This window comes from Myotis yumanensis, unplaced genomic scaffold, assembly GCF_028538775.1.
Source record: "Myotis yumanensis isolate MYYU_CA2020_CCGP unplaced genomic scaffold, mMyoYum1.0.hap1 SCAF_5, whole genome shotgun sequence".
NCBI lineage: Eukaryota > Metazoa > Chordata > Mammalia > Chiroptera > Vespertilionidae > Myotis > Myotis yumanensis.
This window is the reverse complement of record NW_027223756.1, coordinates 76,848,504-76,872,124: the sequence shown is the minus strand read 5'-3', so window position 1 is coordinate 76,872,124 and position 23,621 is coordinate 76,848,504. Positions and strand designations below refer to the sequence as shown.

Genomic DNA, 23,621 nt, shown 5'->3' with positions numbered 1-23,621 from the left:
AAGCCATCCCAAAGGAGCTAGAAAATGCGGTTCTGCCCTAGTGGAGGGGATTGCTCCAGTTTTCTATGCAGATACCAGCTCCGACTGCACCAGCATAATTTTACAGTTAGTTTCTTTGAAGAAGATGGCAAAATGGTGTGTGCTGCTTTTCCCTGGCCTTGTGTATATTTCTTGGTGCCCTGAGTTTTGAATAGATGCGGTGTTTACAAAGTGATTGATTTGGTGAGTCAGTCATTGTTTGCTGGTGGGAGGCTGGCATCACCAGGCCCTCATCTGGCTCCAGCCACTGGGAACACCTTGGATGCAAAATGCATTTTGTGGGTTCCGCACTCCCCAAAACCTCATGCCATTTAGTGGGCCCTGGAGGAAAGCACTTAGCTCACAGCTGTCTGTGTCTGTGTGTGTGTGTTTGAACCCTGTCAGGCACTAGAAGACTGTATTCTGTAAACGAAAAGTTGCAGCACTTCTAACAGGAAACTAGGAGGCGGGGAGAGAGTTAGCAGGCTTACCATATCCACATCCACACCCACATGCACATGTCTTCCCAGAGTACAGGGGTCTTCAAGCCTGGGCTGCCTTTCTTTCTCACCTGGAGAGCAGAGATGAAGGTTAGGGAAGGGAGGAGCCTGGAGATCATGAGGGCTGTCCCTCAAGTATGCCCATGAGGAGACAGGGATGCCAGGCATTTCACCCCTACAACTTGTCCCAACTCTTCGGTCCCAGCCTGGGTCTGGACTCTCCAGACCTTCGGGTAGCTTGGGATGGCTACAGAACCAGGATTTAGACTAGGGCCTGCTTGACCATGTTTGCCTCCCACTCTGATGAATCTACCCGACAGCCTGAGTTTTAAAGTTGTAAATCACAGGTGTCCCAGAAACGTTTTATTGCTTTGCAAGTAAAAATCTATTGCCAAAAAGTACTAACACGTTTCTGTTTTATATAGGAATCTTGTTTTCGTTAGATGTGGCATCCCAGGTCCATTTTGACCTCCTTGCTATGTAACTGGGCTAACCAGGCTTCTTGGCAATGGGCCCTCTTGCAATTTCCTGTGAGGGGACCATGGTTTCGACTTTGGAGTGGTTACCATGTGGGAGGTTATGCTCAGATCCAAGTGAGGGCAGACATTATCAGGATATGGCAGGTCTGAATGATATCTGGTAACAGCTACCCTCACCTCCGACCTCCTTTGCTTTGGTGTCTGGTCACCACTCCAGTAGCTCCCTAGGGAGTACTTGACAAGTGGGAGGGGCCACTCCCCTTTCCTTGACAGACCCACATGTGTGGGTACACTGTGGAGGCCTCAGGAAATGTGTGGATGCCTGGGGCACCGTTCCTTCCTGGTCTGTACTGAATTTGTCTTTGAAGGAAGAGCTGCTCTAGTTCTTTACTACCTGAGCTGGCTCAGAAGTCAGCATGAAATCTGATGGAAGAATGGAAGTTGGGTGAGACCACTGTCTTTACTTAATGTTTTTAGAGTCCTGATTGTCACCGTCAGCTAGAGCAGAGCAAAGGCTAGGTCTTGAGGTTAGAAGTTTGACAGGAACAGTGGGTGTCACCTGTAGTCACGTCTGGCCCTCTGTAGCTGATGTGTAGATGGCCAGATGTCTTCCCTTCTGAGGAATTCTTTGTAGTGACAGGCATTCATATTGCTGGGGATCCTGCTGAGCAGACAGGGCTGAGGTCCTTCTTCCCCTGCCACAAGCTTGGAAAGTCAACTTAAAGAAAGGTCCTTTGATCCAGATTATCGGTTGGGGTCTGTGGGTGGACATCTGAGGGTGCCTGCCATCTTGATGTTCCTGGGTGCTGGGGAGGGCTCTATCCCTTTACAGATAGAGGCATTCAGAGGCACTTTGTTCCATCCACCTCTGGGGTAGCCAAACTGTCAGGAACTAGAGAAAAGTGAGGAAGATTTTATCTGGCACACGTCCTATTTGCATAACTGGGGACTGGTAAGACAGGGACACCTACATGTCATTGGGGGCAGAGTTGCAAGGAAAGGAAGGACGCTGCATTGGGGTCACTTCAAGGAAAGACTGGGGATGTGGGGTGAGTCCATGGTTGCTTACCCAGAGAGGTTGCAAATGGGTGACATCGCGGCCTGCAGCCTGGCACTGGCTGAGTGATGGCATGTGGAGTGGTCCCAAGGCGGAGTGCTTGAGTCCTTCCTGGTCTTTCTGGAATATTTTGTTGGAGAGACTCTGGAAGCAGGATACCCCTGAGTTGAGGCCTGGGAGGGTGGGGACCGGGAGCTGTGGATTATACTTGTAAATGCCTGTTTGTGCTGATGGCCCAGTGATGTGGGAGAGTCATTGTTTGGTTTGCTTCAGAGAGGTCATGATTTGGGGAGGACATTGGTCCTGTATGGAATAGGGCAGTGGAGAGGCTCCTCCTACTGTCCGGCACAGTTAGTCCTGGGGTTTTCTTGTGTCACATAGCCCCCATAGTCATCTGGGCGGGGGTGCTCTTCCCTGCTGGCAGGAAGGAAGCCTGAGTGTAGAGGGCAGGGGCTGGCATAGGGTGGGCTTTGGAGTGAGGCCTATGGGCCAGGCTGCCTGCCTCCTGCAAGGAAACTAGGACAGACTTAAGGAGTCCTAATGTGTCCCCACTAGAGCCAAGAAAGGTGCAAACATAGGCTCTGGGTTGGATGCTCTCTAAGAAGAAGTGGCCATTTGCCCAACAACTGACTAGTCCAGGCCCTCTGCCTCTGCCCCCTGCTGCCTGTGGGTGGCTTTCTTACTAAGCGGGATGGAACTTTCCGAAGCCTACCAATATGCTTCCAGGGCAGAGCCCACAGTGGTCAGTCCCAGCCGGGGGGAGCCAGAAGACTGACTTCCTGGTGTAAAAACTACAAAGTTGCCCTGAAGTTCACAGAGCAAGAGCAGGCTAGTCATCCAAAAACATTCAAGGGGAATATCAACCGGAGCCTGGTCCTCAGTCACTTGTGCAGAGCCCCTTCCAGGAGGAAGTCACCAGCCCCCTCTTGAGGTATAGGCCCTCTGAGCGAATGTGCTGATCATAGACAACCTCTCAGATCCCCCAGCTGGTAGTGGTGTCTGTTTCCCTCTTGGGAACCAGACTTTTGTTCTCCTGGGAGGGCCTGATAGAGCCAGGAAGTTTGCACTTGGGTTTGGGGAGTGCAGGTAGTCTATGGGGCCCTGACATCCAGTTTCAGCTGAGTAATAATACTCTTCAGAGCAGGGAAGGGCTGGAGAAGGGGAGCCGGCGTGGTTGGCTAATCCCTTAATCTGCAGAGTCCCATGTGTGCATGCCCATCTACTCCTGAGATTCACATGGTGCCAAATGAGTTTGTGTGGGCTGCCCTTGGACCGCTGGTGGGTTGAACAGGGTTCCCACTGGTGCCAGGGCTTCATTTCAGTGTTGACGAGGGATGGTCATGCTGCCTGGGCAGTGGGGAGCTGTGTCTGGGCTCATCCTGGGGGGAACTTAGTCTCTGGGGTGCTGGGGCACCTGTTTCTCACTTGCCCTGTGAGGTGGGCACCCAGGGCCCTTTTTATTTTATTGATTACAAAAACTGAGGCTCAGAGGTTGGGGCTTTGTGCTGGAGCTCTGGAAAGGTCCCTGTCACCACAGTCAGCTGGCCTCCCAGGACCTTCTGAAGCTTCCGTGTGCAGACCACGAGAGTGTGCCCTCAGAGTAGGAGGAAAGGAAGTGGAAACATTGAAAGTGTGCAGCACAGCACTGCCCCACATGGAGGCTTGGCGTGTTCTTCCCTCTGCATAAGCTGATGGTCATATAAGAGGCACCTCTTGCTGAGTGTCTCAGATACCCTACGTGACGTGACGGGATGGTTGTTTCTAAAGCCTGGCATTTACTCAATAATGAGAATTTCCTAATTTGTAATCTTATAACTTCAGATTTACGGAATGGTTACAGATTAGTAACAAAAGTTCCCAATATTCTTTTTCCAGCCAGACTCTCCAGGGGCTAACATTCTGCCCCGTTGGTTCCTCTGTTCATCTTTCATGAAGTATTCAAAAGGAAGTGGTACCGTGATGCCCCTTTGTGTAGACCTGTCCATGTGTTTCATTTTTAAGAACAGAGATATTCTCTTAAATGCACACAGCACAGTGATAAAATTGGAAAGCACAGTATTGATGTCATGTTATTATCCATCCACAGAGCAGATGCAAGTTCTGTCAGTTGTGTGGGTGATGGCATTTCTAGTTTTTCCCCCTTAATGCCTAATTTTGAAATTTAAGTGAAGGCTGGAACCTGGACTGGTCTGGCGGGTTCCTCCATACAGGTGGGCGGTGGAGGTTGGGGTTCTTGGATGGGCAACAGTTTATTACTTTACTGTTTTGGTGGATGCAATGGTAAATAGAAGCTGGTGTTCTCTAAGTGAATTGGGTTTTGTTTTATTTATTTATTTATTTTTAATTCTTGAGATCTCTTTCCTGCATGAAGCTGCTTTTCCACAGCAGACCTTTGGTTGTTCTTGTTCCAAAGGACTGGGCAAACAGGCAGTTACTTCGCAGTGCTAGCCAACCTCTGGCCCTTGTCATTCGAGGCCCTATGCCACTACTGGGTTCCAGGCCTCAAGGGGTTGGGCATGCTGAGTGAGGCTGGGCCTGAGTCACAGCTTGCTTTGGGCAGCGCCTGGACAGCCCTTGGGGAGTGGGGCACAGATGGAGGCACTCCCCCCGCCCCCCAATTGGAAGGCAGGTGGCCTGCGACATGGTTTTAAGTTAATGAGGTCTAAATGTGAGCCTCGCTACTGCTTGGTCAGCATGTTCTCTGAAACCTGTTTTTTCCAAGCTCCCTTTCTAAGGTGCTGGAAGTATAGCTACGGCCAGATGCATCCTGAGTTTCCTTCCAGCCTTCCCCAACTAGGGACCGGTGGTGGCCTGTTTGTTGGCATTTTGAGGATGGTAGTGGGCACCTGTCTGGTTGTAGGAAATTGTTTTTCACACACTAAATATAAACTGTCCTTCCTTAGAGGAAAGGCAGATTGGAAAAAGCCCCTGATAGTCCTGCTGTCACAGGCATTTTGCCAGTGGCTGGCACACTGAGACTTGAGTCACCAGATGGAGCAGAGGTGACAGGTGCGCCTGTTACCTTGAAGGTTCTATTAGGTGGAGGGCAAAGCTCCCTGTCTGATGGTTCTCTTAGTTGCTCAGGAGGCAGTAGTGTTATCAGCCTTGCAGGGTCCTGTGTCTCAGGCAGGAACTGAGCCTGGGCCACCTGCCAGCATCTGAAGACCCGCCAGTTAGTATTTAGGTCCAGCTCCGAGGATGAAAGTGGTAGTGTCCCCTTTCCCTGGGTGAAACAAGAACGATGGAGAGCTGCCACCACTGCTGCTGGAGCCCTCTCTCCCTGCCTCCTCTGTCATACCCTGGAGGCTAGAATGATACAGAGGGATACTGAGAGTGCGGAAGGTGAGCACAGTCCCTTGTGAAAGCTGGAACAGCTGCAGCACCTTGGTTCACTCCAGGTCCAGCCAGTAGGAGGGCTGTGTGAGAGGTGGAAAAGGCAGGCACTACCACAGCCCTCCCTTGTTGAGTCCTAGCGGTGTGGAGCCCTCCCTGAGGGTAGTAGGGGGGCTCTGGTTTCTGAACCCGCTGAGGGCTGTGCAGACATAAGGCTGCAGAGACAGTGTGGGCTTCCTCCTGAAAGTTCTAGTGTGACTGTTTGAAAGTACAACCCAGGCCACCCTGGAATGGGGGAATGCGGGCTAGGGCTCCAGTGCTGGGTCTGGAGCTCTGGGGATCTTTCTAATGATTTGTGGGTCCTGGCTCATGATCACATGGTGGGTGTCTGAGGCTTTGCCCTACCCTTGCTGTCATTCTGGTTTGTCCTCTGTGATCTCAGATCTTGATTGCAAATAAATAATTTCAAGAGTGTTAGAGGAGGGACTTGCTGTGGTTGTGGTCCATGTGCATGTACAATTCTGGACATATTGTCTTTACTACATTATAACACTCACCCTGCCATGTTGGCAAGTCTTAGAATCATTTTTCATATCTGTAATCAGTGAGGCCAGGTGATGGCCGTGGCTGTTGACCGTGGCCATGACCGTGACAACTCAGCGTGTTTGTGTGAACTCCTTCTGTGGTGTGGATTACTGTCTTGGGATGGGTCAGATGGGCAGCATCTTTAAGGCAAGAACCATTTGACCCTAAATGTTTTCTTGTTGAATTGCAGGAAGCTCTTCGTGGGCGGTCTTGACTGGAGCACCACCCAAGGTAGGTGCCATGGCTGAATGCCAGGCATTGCAGGCAGGCTGACCTTGGTCTTCAAGTTGCGTTGTGAATTCGTCTCTTACTACTACCTCAGGTTTCTTTAATTCTTCATTGATTTATTGTTTTGATTTCTGGGGTAAAAGGGCATTAGATTGGGCATTAGCAGGGAGCAGAGGGAATGCAATATTGGCTTTGAAAAGGTTAATATCGTTCTGATGTTTCACAGCAGAATTGAGGGAGAAATTAAACTGCAGCTTCCTAGCTCAAGGCTGAGGTAGGTTCTGGAGGTAGGAGGACTGTTAGCGTGCAGAGTGCGGTGGCTAGGCCTTTGCCCAGTGGTCACTGAGTTCAGATGTAGCAAGAAGAAGCTGGTTGTCAAGTGGCCTTCGAAGTTGTTCTGCATTCTCTTAAACTTCATTTTACTGAATGCCTTTGCCAAAACCATGCCTAGTTGCAGCATTTCTAGTTTATAAGAAGACATGATGTACTCCACCATGTGGAGTCCCCATTCTTCCTCATGTGTTTTCTATCCTTTATCCTCCTCCTCTGCCCCCAAACTAGTTGATGAGTCAGTTTAAAAGTGGCTAGTTGGCCCAGCCGGTGTGGCTCAGTGGTTGAGCATTGACCTATGAACCGTGAGGTTACAGTGCGATTCCTGCTCAGGGCACATATCCCGGTTGCAGGTTCAACCTATGGGGGTGTGCAGGAGTCAGCTGATCAATGATTCTCTGTCATCATTGATGTTTCTCTCTCCCCCTCCCTCTCTGAAATCAATAAAAATATATAAGTATTTTAAAAGTTGCTAGTTGTAGGGGGTGGGTTAGAAGGGGTCAATGGGGGAAAAAGGGAACATGTGTAATACTTTCAACAATAAATATTTTAAAAATAATAAAATAAAAATGAGATTTGAAAAAAAAAAAAGTGGCTAGTTACTTTCCAGGTTAGACTGGTGAATCAAAAGAGCAGCACTTGCACGTGTGTGTGCGTGTGTATATCTGCATGCCAGCTGTCATGCTGTGCTTAACGCTCTGGTGTGTGTGTCTGTTTCTGTCCTGATCTCTGAGCAGAGACTCTTCGCAGCTACTTCTCCCAGTATGGAGAAGTTGTGGACTGTGTGATCATGAAAGATAAGACAACCAACCAGTCTCGAGGCTTCGGGTTTGTCAAGTTTAAGGACCCGAACTGTGTGGGCACAGTGCTGGCCAGCAGACCACACACACTGGATGGTCGAAATGTAAGTCCTGCTGCAGCTGAGATCCTCACCCCTTTCTCTGTCACTTATCCTGCAGCTCACTGGGTTACCTGAGCTTTTGTGGATGTTTATGTTAAAGACTCCTTCCTGTGGGGTTGATCTAAAAGGACTAAGGCTCACCCTAGCCAGTTTGGCTCAGCGGATAGAGCGCCAGACTGCGGACTGAAGGGTCCAAGGTTTGATTCCAGTCAAGGGCACATGCCCGGGTTGTGGGTTCAATCCCCAGTGGGGGGTGTGCGGGAGGCAGCCGATCAATGATTTTCTCTCATCATTGATGTTTCTCTCTCCCTCTCCCTTCCTCTCTGAAATAATAAAAATGTATTTTAAAAATATTTTAAAATTAAAAAAAATAAAAGAACTAAGGCTCTGGGCCTAGCCGGTTTTGCTCAGTGGATAGGGTGTCGGCCTGTGGACTAAAGGGTCCCAGATTCGATTCCAGTCAAGGGCACCTGCCCGGGTTGTGGTCTCGATCCCCAGTGTGGGGCATCAGGAGGCAGCCGATCAATAATTCTCTTTCATCATTGATGTTTCTATCTCTCTCTCCCCCTCTCTCTAGTCAATAAAAATATATTTTAAAAAAAGATTAAGGCTTTGTATTCAGACTGGAGGTTGGAGTAGGGTATAGATATGGACATGGTGTGAATTGATTGCAAGTGCTAGTGTGCTGTGCTATTGGCTGCTGTTGTTGACACCTTCTTTTCTAGAGAAAAGATCCTCATATTTACAACTGGCTCATTTGAAACTTCCTACAGATCGACCCAAAGCCATGTACACCTCGGGGAATGCAGCCAGAGAGGACGCGGCCAAAAGAAGGCTGGGTAAGGGGCTGGGTGGGCAACCTTGCATGTTCAACAGCCAGTTTAAAGGACACATGTGCCTTTGTTGTTCTTTTTATTTTTGTTTCTTTGTTTCCAGTTACAGTTTGCATTCAATATTATTCCATATTAGTTTCAGATGAACAGCATCATGGTTAGACAAACGTGTCTTTGACCGGAAGTTTTGCTCATTAAGATTAGGAGTGACTGAAGGTCATCTTTGACACTTGACCAGCTGAGAATTGCTCAGATTTATTCAACACTTTAAATTTTTTTAATCTTGTAGCCAAGAAGATAATTTTTATTAGTCTACCTTAAAAAAAAAAATGACAGCTCACACCTGTTTATCATTGGAGCCGTCTGCTTTTATCTGCCCCAAGTACTCTCAGCCTGCCCAAAAGGGCCGAGAGAAATTTCTTTTCCCGCTCCCTCACTCCGCGCTTACTTGGTGGCCTGGTCATCCTTAACTTTGAGATTTTCACCTCCCAGCTCTGCAGCCGCTCCCCTCCAGACACAAAGCTGGTGGCTGGTTGCTTGAACAGCCAGTGTAATGACTCCTGGAGATTTTCTGAGCTGTGTGTGGCCCCTGGTGCTGGGTCAGCTGGAACAGACCTGTCTTTTGTCGCTCACCGCCCACATCTTCCCTCCCACCACCCAGCAGTTCTCAGAGAAGACTGTCACTCAGAACGCTTCCGTCCCCATAGAAAGCCCCACTGAACAGAACTGGGCTGGAGGCTGCTGAGAAGCTGCACACAGGCTCCACACACACGTGTCTGATCTAAGTGGAGGCTTGAGATCTGCATTTCTAGCAGGATCCCAGCTGCTGCTGGTAGGGGCCTCAGACCCTTGAAACCATTTTTATTTTTCCAAATTTCTATTAGAAAAGTTTTCAAGTTACAGAAAACTAGATTAATCAGTTTTTATAATTTTCCAGTTATCTATATTAATATTCATCTCTGTCTGCATAAACCACTCCTAAATTCTGGAGCATGAATCTCCTAGAAGTCCAGCCTCCCACAGAATCCCCATCCCCACAACTAAGATGCCTAAGATGTCACCCATGTCCACACTGCCAGCTCATATTTCTATGACTGTCTCACAAATGACCTTCACAGCTTTTCAGACTGAACTCCAATCGGTTCAGATTGTATTTGCTTATTAATGGTCCTTTAGTCTCTTGGCAACTTTATTAAGACAGAATAGGCACAGGCCATAATACCTGGGGAACCCTCACTCATCCCCAAAATTGCTAATCAAGAGCAGTTGGGACGACTTAACCCATAAGCTCCTTGGAGGTGTTAGGCGTGGAGGGGGTTGGGAGGGGCAGCATTTCAGGGCAGGAGCTGAAGTTTTGGTCAACAGATTGAAAATCACCATCTGAAATTAGTTATGGAGGCCCCAGGTAGCTTCCTTACTGTCCTGAAATCCTTTGTTTCACAGTGTAGACCTTTAAGTTCGGTAACTGTTGTAGTTCAGAATATTTGAACAGAGTACTACAGTCTACTTTAAAATGCATTTGAAATAGCGCTACCACAGTGCTGGACTTGGTCTCCTTGGGTCTCTGGGAAAATGCTGTTCTTGGTTCTCTTTGGACTCCCTGGAACTTTCAGAGTATTCGGTGGCTTTAGCGGCTCTCAAACCCATGCAGACACTTACTTACAACCCTGGGGTTCGTGCTGAGGGCTCCCCACATGGTCTAACCAACTTTTCTTTCTTGACACAGCAGAAAGGACCCAGGAACGATAACAGTAAATCAAATAAGATATTTGTTGGTGGAATTCCTCACAATTGTGGTGAGACAGAGCTCAGGGAATACTTCAAGAAATTTGGAGTGGTGAGTTGTTCCCGCACCAGCAGCACCCAGGCAGCAGCTGCTCAACTTGGCCTAGTTGGAGTGGGTATGGTGGCTCTGTCCTCTTGCCCCGTATGCCCCCAGAACAGAGCAACCAGAGCCCATCCTCTCCCTTCACGGCCATTTACCATCCAGGAGAGTAGTCACGTCTTTTCCAGGCAGATGTAAACTGGCCAGGCCGGCAACCAGGAGGCTTTCCGGTTGGTTGTAAGGCGCAGTGGTTCTCAACCTTCCTAATGCCTCGACCCTTTAATACAGTTCCTCATGTGGTGACCCCCAACCATAAAATTATTTCATTGCTACTTCATAACTGTAATTTTGCTACTGTTATGAATCATAATGTAAATATCTGATGTGCTATATGTGTTTTCCGATGGTCGTGACCACAGGTTGAGAACCTCTGCACTAGGGAGTGTTGGGGAGAAGCCAGCCTTCTGTCCCTCAATGGCAGGAAGGTGTGTTCCAGATCAGGTTCACCTGGGACCTCCAGCTAGCTCCTCCTGCCCAGGATCCGAAACATGGTGCCCACCCCTGATAGCTGCAGCCAAGGGCAGGCCTGGCCTGGTGGAGGAGTTCCAGAGTGGAGACCATTCCCAGGTTCTTGTACCAGCAGCGAGGACCTCACTATATGGGGGACCATGGCCCAACCCTATTGCTTCCTCTGGCAGTTCTCACTGTCCTCCAGGCTGCCAGGCTTCACAGGATATGTTTGGCTCTGTGTCCTGCTCATTGTTTCCTCTATGATACAGACCTTCCCCCAGGGATGATCCTGTTTTCTGGAAGAGGTTAAAATCCTTTAGAATCTCATGGGGGTTAGAGTTCATCAGGGTCATATAGGGAACTTAGTTCTAATGGGGCCAGCAGAGGAAAAAAACTGGGCTAGGGTGCAAGTGTGCATGGGGCCATTGCACAGGCCCCTGTTGCTCAAATGCCCTGTCAGTGGTGTGGCCCCGCCTGCCGCTGTATTGTGTTTGTCAGGTGTTGAGTGTGCGAGGGCTGAGTGGCCAGGGTTTAGGAATGCCAGAGCACATGATGAGGGACACACTTATTGAGTGGAGTGGAGGTGGGGGGAGGGCAATGAGGGCTGGATCAGCAGGACAACCAGGCCACTGACCAAGGGAGGTCCTGGGTCATTCCATCCTAGCGTTTTGAATGGGGAGGATGCCCTATGAGTCTCCTGGCTGTCAACTCCCCTATGGAGTGGTGGCCTGGGCCTCTGGCCTCATGAGTCTTGGACATCATCCTCTGGAAGGCAGCCTTTTGCCTCAAGACTCCCAAGACTGGAGACTTCCCAGCAGGCATTTGGCTTGGGACTTCTGTTCTAGCCAGAGGTGCTCATAGGCACCGTGGCATCCAGGTCCTCAAACAGCCATTTTCTCTTGCAGGTCACAGAAGTGGTCATGATCTACGATGCAGAAAAGCAGAGGCCTCGAGGTAAAAGAGATGAAGTTTGTCCTTGACCTTCCCCCTCAGATGGCAAACTATCTCACAATTAGGTGGTGGTTGTAGCAAGCATTGCCTCAGTAAAGGGTGGTTTGGAGACAAATGATTAAAATGTAGGCTCTTCCTGTGCAGCCCCCAGCTTGTCTGTGTCCCCAAGGTCAGACATTACTGTCTTTTTTTTTTTTTTTTTTTTTTTTGGCTCATTCTTTTAAAGTTTTTACAATTTGACATGAATTTGAACATGGTTTCTGTTCTTTAAGGTGCACTGAAAGACTTGTGTCCTTTTCCATTGTGACCTTCTTTAGTTAAGACTGTCTTTTGCCTTCAGTTCATGCCAGTGTAGTTTGTCTCCTGCCTTCAGCTCATGCCAGTGTAGTCAGAAGTCTCATTTCATGTTGTCAGGCCAGATCTGCTACAGCTCAGCTTGAATGTGGAGTTTCCCTTATTCACCTCATGCTTTTTTCCTGTTTTTCTTATTTTTCTCCTCAGTCAATGGGGCTGGCGGGAGGAAGGGCACATCCCCTCCAGGGCAGCCCACCCTTGCACGTCTGGCCTGGGCCAGCCGGCACCTGACATCCATGCCCTTTTGGGTTTGGTGGTTTTACTTTTTTTTTGTTTGTTTTTTGTGTGGCTGCTGCTCTTTGTCCCTGCCCATTTGTTTTGTTTCATCAGCTGCTTTGGGCCCTGGCCAGGAGCTGATCTGCCGGTCCAGGCCCTACAGCCCCTGCCCTGCGGAGACCCCTAGAGCGCTGGGCTGCTGTCCGCAGCATGCGCCCGCCATGCTGGAGAATAGTTTGCCATTTGAACTTCCATCCTCTTACTCCATGATTAAGTAATGTCTCCTCCCTTCATGTTGATTAAGCTGTTAAGTCATAGTCTTAATTTTAACATAGACGTACATGCTTAGTGACATATTAAGTGTTTCATAGTAAATATAGTAATAATATTAAGTAAGTTGTTTTCCTTTCTCTCTGTGAATTTTTGTGATTAACGATCTCTCTTTAGATTTCTCTTCTCCAGGTGCTAAATTATATCACACAGGTACAGGCCATCCTGCAGTCAGAGGAGGGAGCGGGCTTTGCTCCAGTGGGGTGTAAACGAAGTTTCAGTGTGTTTCTGTGCCGCTTCCTCAGTGGTGATGTCGCCTCTTGACACAGACGCGTCCCTAGACGTCCCGCCCCAGGCTCCTTACCCACGAGTCACCGCCTCTTGTGCCCTAATGGACCTCGCGAGCCCTGTGGTTTCAGATACTCCTGCACTCTGAGAAAATGTTACCTTGTAATATGCGTTTATCACCCGTGCTGTGTTTCACCATTGCCTCTGATCTTGTGAAGCCTCAGGACATGGGGATCCCGAGGCTGCTTTTAGATTCCCCAGGTCACTCACCCCCTCCCAGGCCACCTGCGGTCCTCACCCTGGGCCCAGGGCGGGGGGTGCAAGCAGGACAGGCTGGTGGGGAGAGAACTTTGGGCTTGGGCCTGCGTTCCCCTGTGGTGCACACTGTCCTCAGCCACCTGGCTTTGTAGGTCTCTGCGGGTCCCCGTGAGCTTCCGCGAGCGCTAGGCAAGCAGAGGGTAGGAGCACCACCCAGAGAAGCAGCTGGTCAGCAGGTGTCCCAGAAACAGCTCTTTCCTACCTTACTCTCCAGAAGCTCCCACAAAGTCATCCCCCCACCCTCTCCTGTTGGTTTAAGACAGGGTCCCTGTCTCTGGGGTTCTGCGTGTATCTGCCAGATGGCAACCCCTGACCTCTGGCCCACTCTGTCCTGCTTCTATCTTTGCTCCTCTTCCCTTTCTCCTGCTCCCCACCCTCCCACCAGCTTTGTCTCCTCTCCAATTTTGCTGTCATGGTTCCGTTTCTTCTCTCACGCCACATGTAGATTCTGTGTGCATGCATGTGCAGAGAGAACAAGACCAAAGGCTCCTGCATCCCAGCTGTCCCTCCCTGCTAGTCTGTCACCTGACTTTCTGAGCTACCTTCTCTCTGTTTCCATCCTTCCACCGCCATTTTGCCTGTGATCTTCCCAGGTGGTCTCCAGCACAGGCCTGCCCCTAGCTCCACGCCTCTGCCACAACACTGTCCCTGTGCCCCTTCCCCACGCCCATCTTCAGCCCCTTCTTGGCTTTGGCACTTCCCCTCACCCATCTTTTGTTCTTTGGGATCTCCTGGCAGCTGTCTGCCATGTGTCCTTTTGTGCTCAAAGCTGATGGGCCCTGGGAGCAAGGGCAATAGACTGAGGACCAGACACGCCACGTTAGCCGGGTGGTCGCGCTCACCCAGACCAACCAAACTTCGTTTATACTGCCACTTCCTTGCATTTGGAAAATGCTAAATTATTTTCTGTTTAAATTTTTCTTTGATGACATGGTGCCTCTTGCTCTTGCTGCTGACAGCAGAGTTGACCTGCTGGAACCCGCTGTGGCCTGTATCTTTGTGTATTTTATTACATAGATGTGTGCAGATAGATACCTGTATACATACGTATGTGACCTTGACAGGACTCCTTGGGCTTACCCAACGGTGTTGGATAAGCCTAGCGAGGCACTAACTGTGGTATAGACCGTACTGTTAACGCCTAGGACAATATATGGCTGCTGTCAGCACTAGCTGCAAAGCACATTGCAAGCCGAGGGGGAGAACCCTGGGTTTCAGCGAAGCAACAGTGCATCCACAGGACACCTGCGACTGAGGCGGAGTGCTCAGCTGCTCCCTGCCTTGTACTTGTCTTCCACAGAATGTTCTAGCACCAACAGGGCATACCCTGCCATGTTTCATGGCCCTCGCTGTTGGGCTGTTCAGGCTGCTGCTCCCTAAGGGGTGCCCTGGCTGTTCCAAAGTGTCCAATTGGAACCCCAGCTCGAGCTGGGCCCAGGCGTCCGGCGGGTCCCCCTGCCTCACTCACTTGCTGGATAGGCCTGCAGCCCCCTCCCTCACTTGCTTCGCTGAAGCCCTGGGTTGATCCTTCGGCCCGTCCCTAATACTGTTCATCATCCTGTTTTGTGTCACAACACCCTGCTACCTTGATTCACTCTTCGTCGTTGGCTAGGTTTTGGATTTATTACTTTCGAGGACGAACAATCAGTGGACCAGGCTGTCAACATGCATTTTCACGACATCATGGGCAAAAAAGTGTGTAGTTGTAGTTTTATTTTACCTTAAGACCAAACCAAGTCTCAGGCAACTGAGGGATGTCACTGGAAACAAAAATTCCTTCATAGAAGAGGTCTGGGTGAGAGGTGCCGGGACCCTCGACTGTGGGGTGGGACCTGGGCCTCTGGAGACTTGGGTGGTGGGCGGTGGGCCTCCAGTGACATTGCGGGTTGCCTCAGGCTTGGTTCCAGTGACCACTCCTTCAGATGTCTGAACTGTATTCCAATTGTTCATCCACCCCGCGATGGGCAGCCAACCTTTGAGAACAGGTTTCGTGTAAAACTGAAAGAAATGTAAACATCCTGAAGGATTGGTTGTTTTAATTGGGTCACTTACTGTGAAACTCCGGTACCAACCACATGCTCTCGATAGTACTTAACTCCATGCAGTCAAGTGACCTCTGGTTGTTTCATCTTCATACTGTGTTGCCACCATGGAGGTACTGTCAGAAAGTGGCCCATAACTACTCATTTGCCTGGGCCCTTCGAGCTTTTGGAGAACTTAACAGTAAAATGAGTAACTGGCAGAAATTCTGTCGTGTGGGGTTCCTTATAGTTAGCAAAGTCTGGGGCCCACGTTTTGGTAGGATCCCCGTTTGGGTCCTTATAAAGCCTGCTCAGCGCACCCCGGCGGCAGTCCCGTTGGTGTGTGTTCCCAGTTTCTCCTCATTCGGTTCAGCATGCCCAGCCCTTCTGATTGAGATACTGGAGGAAGCATGGCACTGGGGTCTGCCCAGGTAGCCTGCTCCCTGATGTTCAACAGGGCAGCCGTTCATACTTGCCAGGGGCCCAGGTTTCCCTGCAGGCTTCATCCCATTTGAACCCAACTAAGTGGGAGACACATACCTCACTCCGAAACTCAATGAAGCTTTTAGTTTAAAGCCATCATGAGGACTTCAAGGATACACACCAGTTAAGAACACAAGATCAGAGGAGTCCACATTCAGTAGTTGAAGGTCCTGTGACGTTTAAAACTTGGAAGAAATGAGGTGCTGCTTCAGGCGCAGAAAGGTCTGCTAAGTGCACGATCTGTCTCTGCTCCAGGCTGCCAGCCACCTGCTGTGGGATGCAGGGTATCTGAGTCTGGACTGCTCAGAGCTGACACTAAGAGGGTTTCTCGTGCCGGCGGGAGTCTGGTTTCTGTCGCAGCACCTTCACTAATCCCCACCAGTTCTTCAGTGGGGATTTCCGACTAACAGGCTCCCGTCCCACTTTAATTAAAACCAGAATAGGGTGACTTTTGCGCTCCCATAGGAAGAGAGTAAAGGACCTTTTTTAATTACAGGGGCTGCTTTTCTTTGTAAGCAGGAGCCAAATTTCCTTAAGGAGAGTGTGTGAAGACCCTTTAGCTTCAGCTCTTTGACTCTCCCTTGGTTCTGCTGCCCAGTTGCCTTTAGCTAAGGGAACTTCATTCCCATCAGAGGAGTGGCCTTGAGGCATCAGGAAGGGAGGAGGGGTCTTTTGTGCCTCTGTTTTAAGGGAGCACTGACAGAATTCTGATACCTAATGGTTATTTAGCTCACCATACTAAGACCCCAAGGATGACTCCATGTGGATCTGTTGTCCCGCTTATTAAAGTTTATCCAAAAAGAAAAAAATCCAGGATTCTCAAATGCTGAGACAACTCTGGAAGTGGGGCATTTTTTTGCCAATGAGCAGCATAAGTGGGGTAATCACCACTTCCTGCGATGCTGACCTCTCCCCTGGCTGTGGCTCCTGACATGTCCAAAGAGGAAGAGTCCTGGGCTGCTGACCCAACACAGTATGAAGATTGCTTACTGATCCAAATGTCCATTTTATTGCATGTTTGTTTACTTTTTGTTAGATGTAATGTAAGGCTCTTTATCATGTCCATTCCCTCTGACATTATTTTGAGTTAATTGAGATTTTTTAAGCGTTAGCCTGGGGAAGGTAAGTCTTTATCTTCCTTTAGACATTTTAAATTAAAAACCTAAGTAAACCAACTGTGTTTCTCAGGTATGAGCTGAAGGTGCAGGCAGGGTGGGTGGGCTCCGAAGAGATCCCCCACCACCGTGATGCGGCCAGGGGCGGGCTCCTGCCACTCAGTGCTCCCAGGGCTGTGATTATTGGAATGGCCCTGGTCTCTGTCCCGGGTTTATGAGGCTGTTGAAAGAGGACACTGCTCTTTTACCTTGACTGAGAGACCCTTGTCGTGCATAAAATGCTCAAGGGTCCCTGCTCTGCAGCACATAGGGCTTAGCATGTCACAGTCACATCTGTTGTACCTGAGAAACATTTTTTAAATATAATAATTAAAACAGAAAAAAAAACCTTTTTAAAGAAAAAGCTACTGGCCTAAATAAGGTATATAGTTAAGTATTTAGTTTTAAGTTATAATAAGATGCTAAGTGTAGTCATAAGTTACCTGAGGGTGTGTCTGAAGGGAAGGGGCCTGGGACCCGTGCGTCCCCCTGAACCAGACCTCGGTTTGTCTAGGTGGAGGTTAAACGGGCTGAGCCTCGCGACAGTAAAAGTCAAGTGCCTGGACAGCCAGGGGCCAGCCAGTGGGGGAGCCGCGTCATGCCCAGTGCCGCCAATGGCTGGGCAGGCCAGCCCCCACCTACGTGGCAGCAAGGATATGGCCCACAAGGTAAGATTCTTCCCAGGACAAGCTACTGCACCCACTTCTCCAGACTTAGCGCAGAAGTGGGGCTCCCTACTCAACTGGGCCCTGGGTTCCGCCTTATCACCAGGTCCCTCAAGAGTGGTGTGGTCCTCGGTGGTATGTTTGGGCCCTGGGCAAGTCCATGTTTGGGGTTTGGGCCAGCAGGGCTGCAGTGAGCATCCTTGCCCTTGCGGTCTGGGGTGGTTTACTTAGGTTCTTCCACAGACAGATCAGGATAACCTGGTGGGTTTTGAGACTCCAATGGTGAGCAAGAGAGGTTTTCGCCTGGCTAGAAGGAGAGTCCTGCTTCTTTGGTTCTTTGGGTCTTTTCTGTTCCACGGGTTTTAGGCTGACATCAGCTGGGCTGTTGGGTCCTCTGTGTGGGGTCCAGAGAGCGGTTAAGGACAGCCTGGCAGGATGGTTGGAGAGGGGGGCCCTGGGATGGGATCTGGGAACCTCCATCCTTGTTGGAAACCCAAATAAGCAGCAGCGTCCAGAGAGGAGCAGACGGAGGCCAAGTGGGCCTGTCTGTACCCAGGGCATCCAACACCCCTGATTTTGCAGAGCTATCCACACAGTTCAAGGCTTTTATTCCTGCTCTCTCCAGAGCTGTCGTTTTTAAAACCTGCATTTATTGCAAAATGAAACACCTCCAGTAAACTAATTCCAGACACTCATCCACCAGCAGGTGAAGGACCCGTGCTTGGCCGGTAGTCAGGCCTGAGATGCCACACATGCACCTGAGTCTCTGATCTGTGGGCGTTCCCTCCATCCCTTTTGACGGTTCTGTTTAAGAGCCAGGGCCATTGACCCAGTGGCTTTTCTCTGAATCCTCCCCTGTGGAAGAGGACATGGACAGCAATACCTGGTGTTCTTGGGATCACAGGGCATGTTGAGAGGGGCTCCAGGAGAGTTCCGCCAATGATGGCAATCATGCTATGAGAGTAGGAGGGCAGGGTGGTGCTTGGCATGCAGTCGGTGACATTGGCCTAACAGCACCAATCCCCATCTTTGTTTTCTGGTTTAGGAATGTGGGTGCCAGCAGGACAGGCAATTGGTAAGTCTTTGTTCGGGAAATGGGGAGATGACGAAATCTGAAGTGCAGTGGGCCCCTGGCAGGCCTGGGTCTGGGCAGGTGGGGGTAGTGTGTGCCATGCTCTCCCTCACCCTGTATCCTGTGTTCCAGGTGGCTACGGACCGCCCCCTGCGGGAAGAGGAGCTCCCCCACCACCCCCGCCATTCACCTCTTACATTGTGTCTACCCCTCCTGGAGGGTTCCCTCCTCCACAGGGCTTCCCACAGGGCTACGGCGCCCCCCCACAATTCAGTAAGTCCTGGGGCCATGGGTGGTCTTTTCAGCACACCTTTTATAGACTGCCTAGAGCTCGCACTGGGGGTGCAGTCGGAAGCCTGTCATGGTACCTCTGCCTGGAGGAAAAGGATGGGCTGGCCTTGTGGACTCCATATTTGTTGGCTTCGGCCTCCTTATGGGCCAGCCACACGAGTTGTAACAGCACGAAGACCTTGTTCTTCCTCATGGTCATGCCTCGAATGGGCCTCTAGACCTAATCTCTGTGATTCATAATAGAGGGGCTTTGGGTCTTGATTCACTTTCCTCTGTGCTTTACTTTGTGGTTGAAGATCTGAGTGTCGAGCATCCAACTCACTGGGAAGGTTAGGGTTCTCTGACCTCAGTACCCTCAGAACAAAAGGGCACAGCCTAGCCTGGCTGGAGCGGCTTGGTTGATTGTCATCCTGTGCACCGAAAGGTAGCTGGTTCGATTCCCGGATAGAGCACATACCTGGGTTAGGGATTTGATCCCTGGTTGGCTTGCATACAGAAGAAAACTGATAGATGTTTCTCACATCAATTCTCTCTCCCCCTCTCTAGGAGCTGGGTTCCATAGTAAAGAGGAACCCCTCACATAACTCAGATGGCCACATACCATTTCACCAACATAAAGGGTCCTACAGTCTTTTTACTAATAAGTCCTTGGGGTCCAGGTGTGTCATTCTTGGGGCAGTGTGGACCAGCCACATTGGTAGGCTCAGTGACTGTAAGTGACCAGTGGCCGAGGACTGGGCAATTCAGTTCTGTAGCCTGGAGCAGGGCCTCATGATGGATGACTTTGCCTTGTGGCTCTTCAGAGAAAAGGTGTGCCTGCTTCAACAAGATAAGAGGTGGATAGAAACATTATCTGCAGCCAGAGGAAACATGGTTGGATGTGTCTTTTGTCTTCTCAAAGCACATGGATTGGACTGTGTTGGACGGTTGATTTCTGTCCTTCTAATGAGCATTCCTGAGCAGTGAATTACCAGCCAGCACCTACCACAGGCACCTAGTTCCTGGGCCTGCTTCAGCTCCCGCTGTCCCAACTGCCCACAGTTTTCATGCTGGTCTCTTACCCTTCATCCTCAGGGCCTGGCCACACAGGTGTTTCAGATGGAAATCCTGTGAAGGCTCCTGGTGTCTGGGCCGTGGGCAAGCATGGTGTTTGTTTTTCTGTCCTGTTTGTTTGCAGGTTTTGGCTATGGGCCTCCACCTCCACCGCCAGATCAGTTTGCGCCACCAGGGGTCCCCCCTCCACCTGCCACTCCTGGGGCAGCACCTCTGGCCTTCCCGCCGCCTCCCTCTCAGGCTGCCCCGGATATGAGCAAGCCCCCAACGGCACAGCCAGACTTCCCCTACAGTCAGTATGGTGAGTGGCCATGCCTCCCCCTGACTTCCTCCCTCACAGGCTGATTTCCCACCAGTGTTTTCTGGGTCGGGTGGTCTGAGGTGTGGGAGTTGTTGGAGAGTTCACGTGACCTAGGATCAAGCAGGCGTCAAGTGGGATTTTGGTTGCTTGGGTTTTTGCCAGGGCACTAATCGTAGAAAAGCATGGATTGCACAGCAGGTGATCCCAGGCCTATGGGTTTGGAAAACAGGCTATAACTGGGCCCCTAGGAGGATGGTGCGAGGGCTGCAATTGCTGTTTGGCTGAGGACATCCCCTGCAGGCCTGTCCCTTCCGTGCCTCGGTTATCCGAGTGCAGAGCGCAGGCAAGAGTGTCAGCTGGGTGGTCTTGCTCTGGTCTGGGGCAGGTACTGGCTTTGGCATTGGCTTTGTGCTTCACTTGAGGGGCTAGTCTTGGAGTAGGTGCTTCTGAATTGGGTCTGCAAGGTGACAGCTGAGTGGGGGAACTCCTGTGAGGACAGGGTGTGGCCTTGGGTCTCTCCCCACACCGGGGTCAGTCCCCTGCCTGCCGTGAGGGGCCAGGGCCTTCAGGTCTCCTGTGAGAGTTTCAGCCCCTGGTTTTCCATGTTATGGTGTGAACTGTATGTCACCCAAGACCACAATATCTGCAAGTCGGTCCACTCTTACCCTCTAATGCAGTCCCGCCAGCTGACCAGATGCTCCCCAGCACCTGCATTGTACACTCTTGTTCCCTTCGGGGCCTTGCAGGGCTGTGGTCACTGAGTACATGGGTTCTCGACCCTGCCTGGAACAGGACGTGTTGGCGACAGACTTGTGAGCGGCCCTGGGTGGGGGTGTACATGATCTCGAGTGTGTCCCCTCCCTACCACCCTGGGGTAGTCACCCTGGTCTCGTCTCTCGCCAGGCCTGGGTACCTATTCTCAAGACCCGGCGGGCTTCGGGCCCATACTTTGTTTACACTCTTATGGTCAGGCTGAGCAGTGATATGGCCTAGGTAGGTGGCGCCTCCTCATGCACGGTCCTCACCTGCCTGCACCCGGGCACCGGACGTTGCCTCCTCTGCTGTCCCGGGCGGGGTGGAACCACACTGCCCTCTGGGGCATGGCCCAGGAGCTCTGCCTCCGAGTGTGCCCCCAATTGGGAATCCGGGGGCCCTGGGATGGCCTTCATCCAAAGTGTGTGGTCCGGGTGGGCAGGGAGCGAGGACGGTGCTGCCCCTCATTCCAGAAGTGTCTTCATACCCACCAAGGCCAGTAGTGCAGGGTCAGGGTCCTTTTTAGAGAGGGACCTGCCCCACTCAGATGGGCTCTGCAGGTGCATCCAACTAGAGTCATTGAAGCCTAATGGTCCGCATGTAGTCCCTGCCCACTCCCATGTATGGAAGCCTCCAGGTTGGGTCAACTCTGGAGGGAGGACCGTCTGGGGCCTGAGGCGCATCTGGAGGGAGGCTAGGGCAGATTAGATGTTTCCTTAAATCCTGAAAGTCATGCCTGAGCTCACCCTGCATTGTACTCGAAAACAGACTTTCTAGGAACCCAGGGTCCGCCGAGCTGGACCAGGTGATTGATATGTGTCTCCAAGCCCAAGGGTCTCTCCTGATCCTCAGCTCTGCCACCAGGGCTCCTGCCCTAAGTCTTTGGGGACAAGTGAGGGTCGGTCAGGATCAGACAGGACAGACCATGGGTCCACGAGGTCTCATAGACTCTTTTATTTCTGTGCGGAGACAGGGTCCTGCTAGGGTTTGAGGGTGGGCTTTTCTGGAGACACATGCTCCTGGGGGCCCAGTGATGTCAGGTGGGAGCGGGACCCTGGGTCCTGTTGGTGGGACCAGCTCCCCCGGCCACTCATTGCACTCTTTCCCCGCAGGTTATGGACAGGACTTGGCCGGCTTTGGGCAGGGTTTCTCAGACCCCAGCCAGCAGCCCCCTTCCTATGGGGGCCCCTCAGTGCCAGGCTCCGGGGGCCCCCCTGCTGGTGGAAGTGGCTTCGGACGAGGTCAGAACCACAATGTTCAAGGATTCCACCCCTACCGACGCTAGCTAGCTGGTGCCACGCAGGCGGCTAGATGGCTGAGACCCAGGATTCGAAACTTGTGAACTCGTGACAATCACAAACTTGGCAGAAAAATCGCGATTCAACCTTGGGGGGAGGGGCAGACGTGAGGCTTTTGGAGGCGGCTGTGGGTGTCTGAACTGAAGTTTTTAAATATATTTCTTTCTCTAACCCATCAGCACAATAAAAAAAAAGTCACTGGTTCAACAACAGGGTTTTAAGAAGTCTTCAGCTTTAATTCAAAACTTCAGGTTTCTTTTTCTTTCTTTTTTTTTTTTTGAAATTATTTTCCTGAGCCTTTTGTTTTACCGTAGATTGTAAACTTTTATGTTAAAGAAAAAAATATACATTTACAAATTGTGAGATTTTTAAGAGAAATTTTCTACAATGTATACTGGCTTATTTTTTAATTTAAAACAGGGTTTCTGTCGGCACTGGTGGAAGTGAGGGGCATTTTTGGTCCCCGTACTCCTGGCTTTGAGGGTTGGGACTCGTTGGTCCAGAAACTCTGGAGCTTAAAAAAGCAGTCTACTGAGTGTGTTTCGTTTTTGTTTATTCCTTGCTTTTGTCGATTGATCTGCCTGGCGGTGTCTGCAAGTGCACCGTGGGGGGCTGCACCCGCCTGGCTCGGCTGGCAACCACCCCACGTCCAACTGCATCAAGGACCAGGAGGTCTTGTCAGCCTACTTCCCGCGCATGTGGCTTCAGGGCATCCCCACTGACCAGTTTGACCCTGGTTTGAATAAAGAGAAGTGCGTTTGGATTAGAACCCATGTTGTGTCATTTGTTCCCTCCCTGCTGGGGAAGAACCCCGCCCACAGGAGAACCTCCATCTACCCTGGCTCCTCCGTGGTCTCGCAATGACTTGAGGCCTGCTTCAGGGCGGGGCCTGGCCCCAACCTTGGTGGGTCTAGGAGTCTTTGGGTTCTGGCAGATGTGGGTTTTAGGATGTTTAGGCAGGGGCCCGGTGAGAGCTGCAGTGCCAGTGTGAGGTTCTGGAATTCATAGCCACTCGCTGGGTGCCAAGGAAAAGGCATACAGACAGATCTGGCTGGGGATGGGCCAGACCTCCCTAGTCCCTCTGGGAGTGATACCTGGACTGTGCCCTTGGGAAGGACACTCAGCCTTTGCACAAATTGGGCTGTTGACATGGGTGATGTGGGCATTGGGGCATTCAGTCAGGGCCCTGGGATGAAGCATGCTGGCTGGGACACTTATTAGGGCTCAAGAGACAGGGCTGGGCCAGGGAGTAGGGTAGCTTGCTCCCAGCCCTTGGGCCAAGTCCACATGGATCCTAGAGATGAGTGGGAGAGTGGGTAGGAGGCTAAGGGGAGCTGAGAGCCCTGGGGCCAGGAAGTTGGAATGGGATCTGACATCCCACAAGGGCTACCCCCTCCTATTGGACATATATAGGCCTGGCCTGCAAAGTCCTTCCAGCCTCCGATATTTTGGACTACATTTTTTTGACTGTCCCTCATCCCAGATGCCCAGGACTTTGACATTCAATGAAGCCCCTATTTGCAACCCTGAGAAG

The 23,621-nt window shown here is 50.9% G+C and overlaps 1 protein-coding gene across 7 annotated transcripts in view; it reads left to right on the top strand.

Annotated features, from left to right (window-relative positions):
• Positions 1–23,621, top strand: part of DAZAP1 (DAZ associated protein 1) — a 33,995-nt gene that overhangs the window by 1,098 nt on the left and 9,276 nt on the right. Inside the window, exons 2-13 of one of the 7 annotated variants that reach the window (XM_070415673.1) lie at positions 6,163–6,203; positions 7,268–7,434; positions 8,205–8,270; positions 9,991–10,101; positions 11,505–11,553; positions 14,609–14,691; positions 17,169–17,322; positions 18,365–18,394; positions 18,524–18,664; positions 19,860–20,036; positions 20,783–20,848; positions 21,902–22,856. In XM_070415673.1, coding sequence (XP_070271774.1) covers positions 6,163–6,203; positions 7,268–7,434; positions 8,205–8,270; positions 9,991–10,101; positions 11,505–11,553; positions 14,609–14,691; positions 17,169–17,322; positions 18,365–18,394; positions 18,524–18,664; positions 19,860–20,036; positions 20,783–20,848; positions 21,902–22,074 — 1,258 coding nt within the window. In that variant the 3' untranslated portion in view covers positions 22,075–22,856. The other 6 variants (XM_070415670.1, XM_070415668.1, XM_070415666.1 and 3 more) reach the window with 6 other exon arrangements.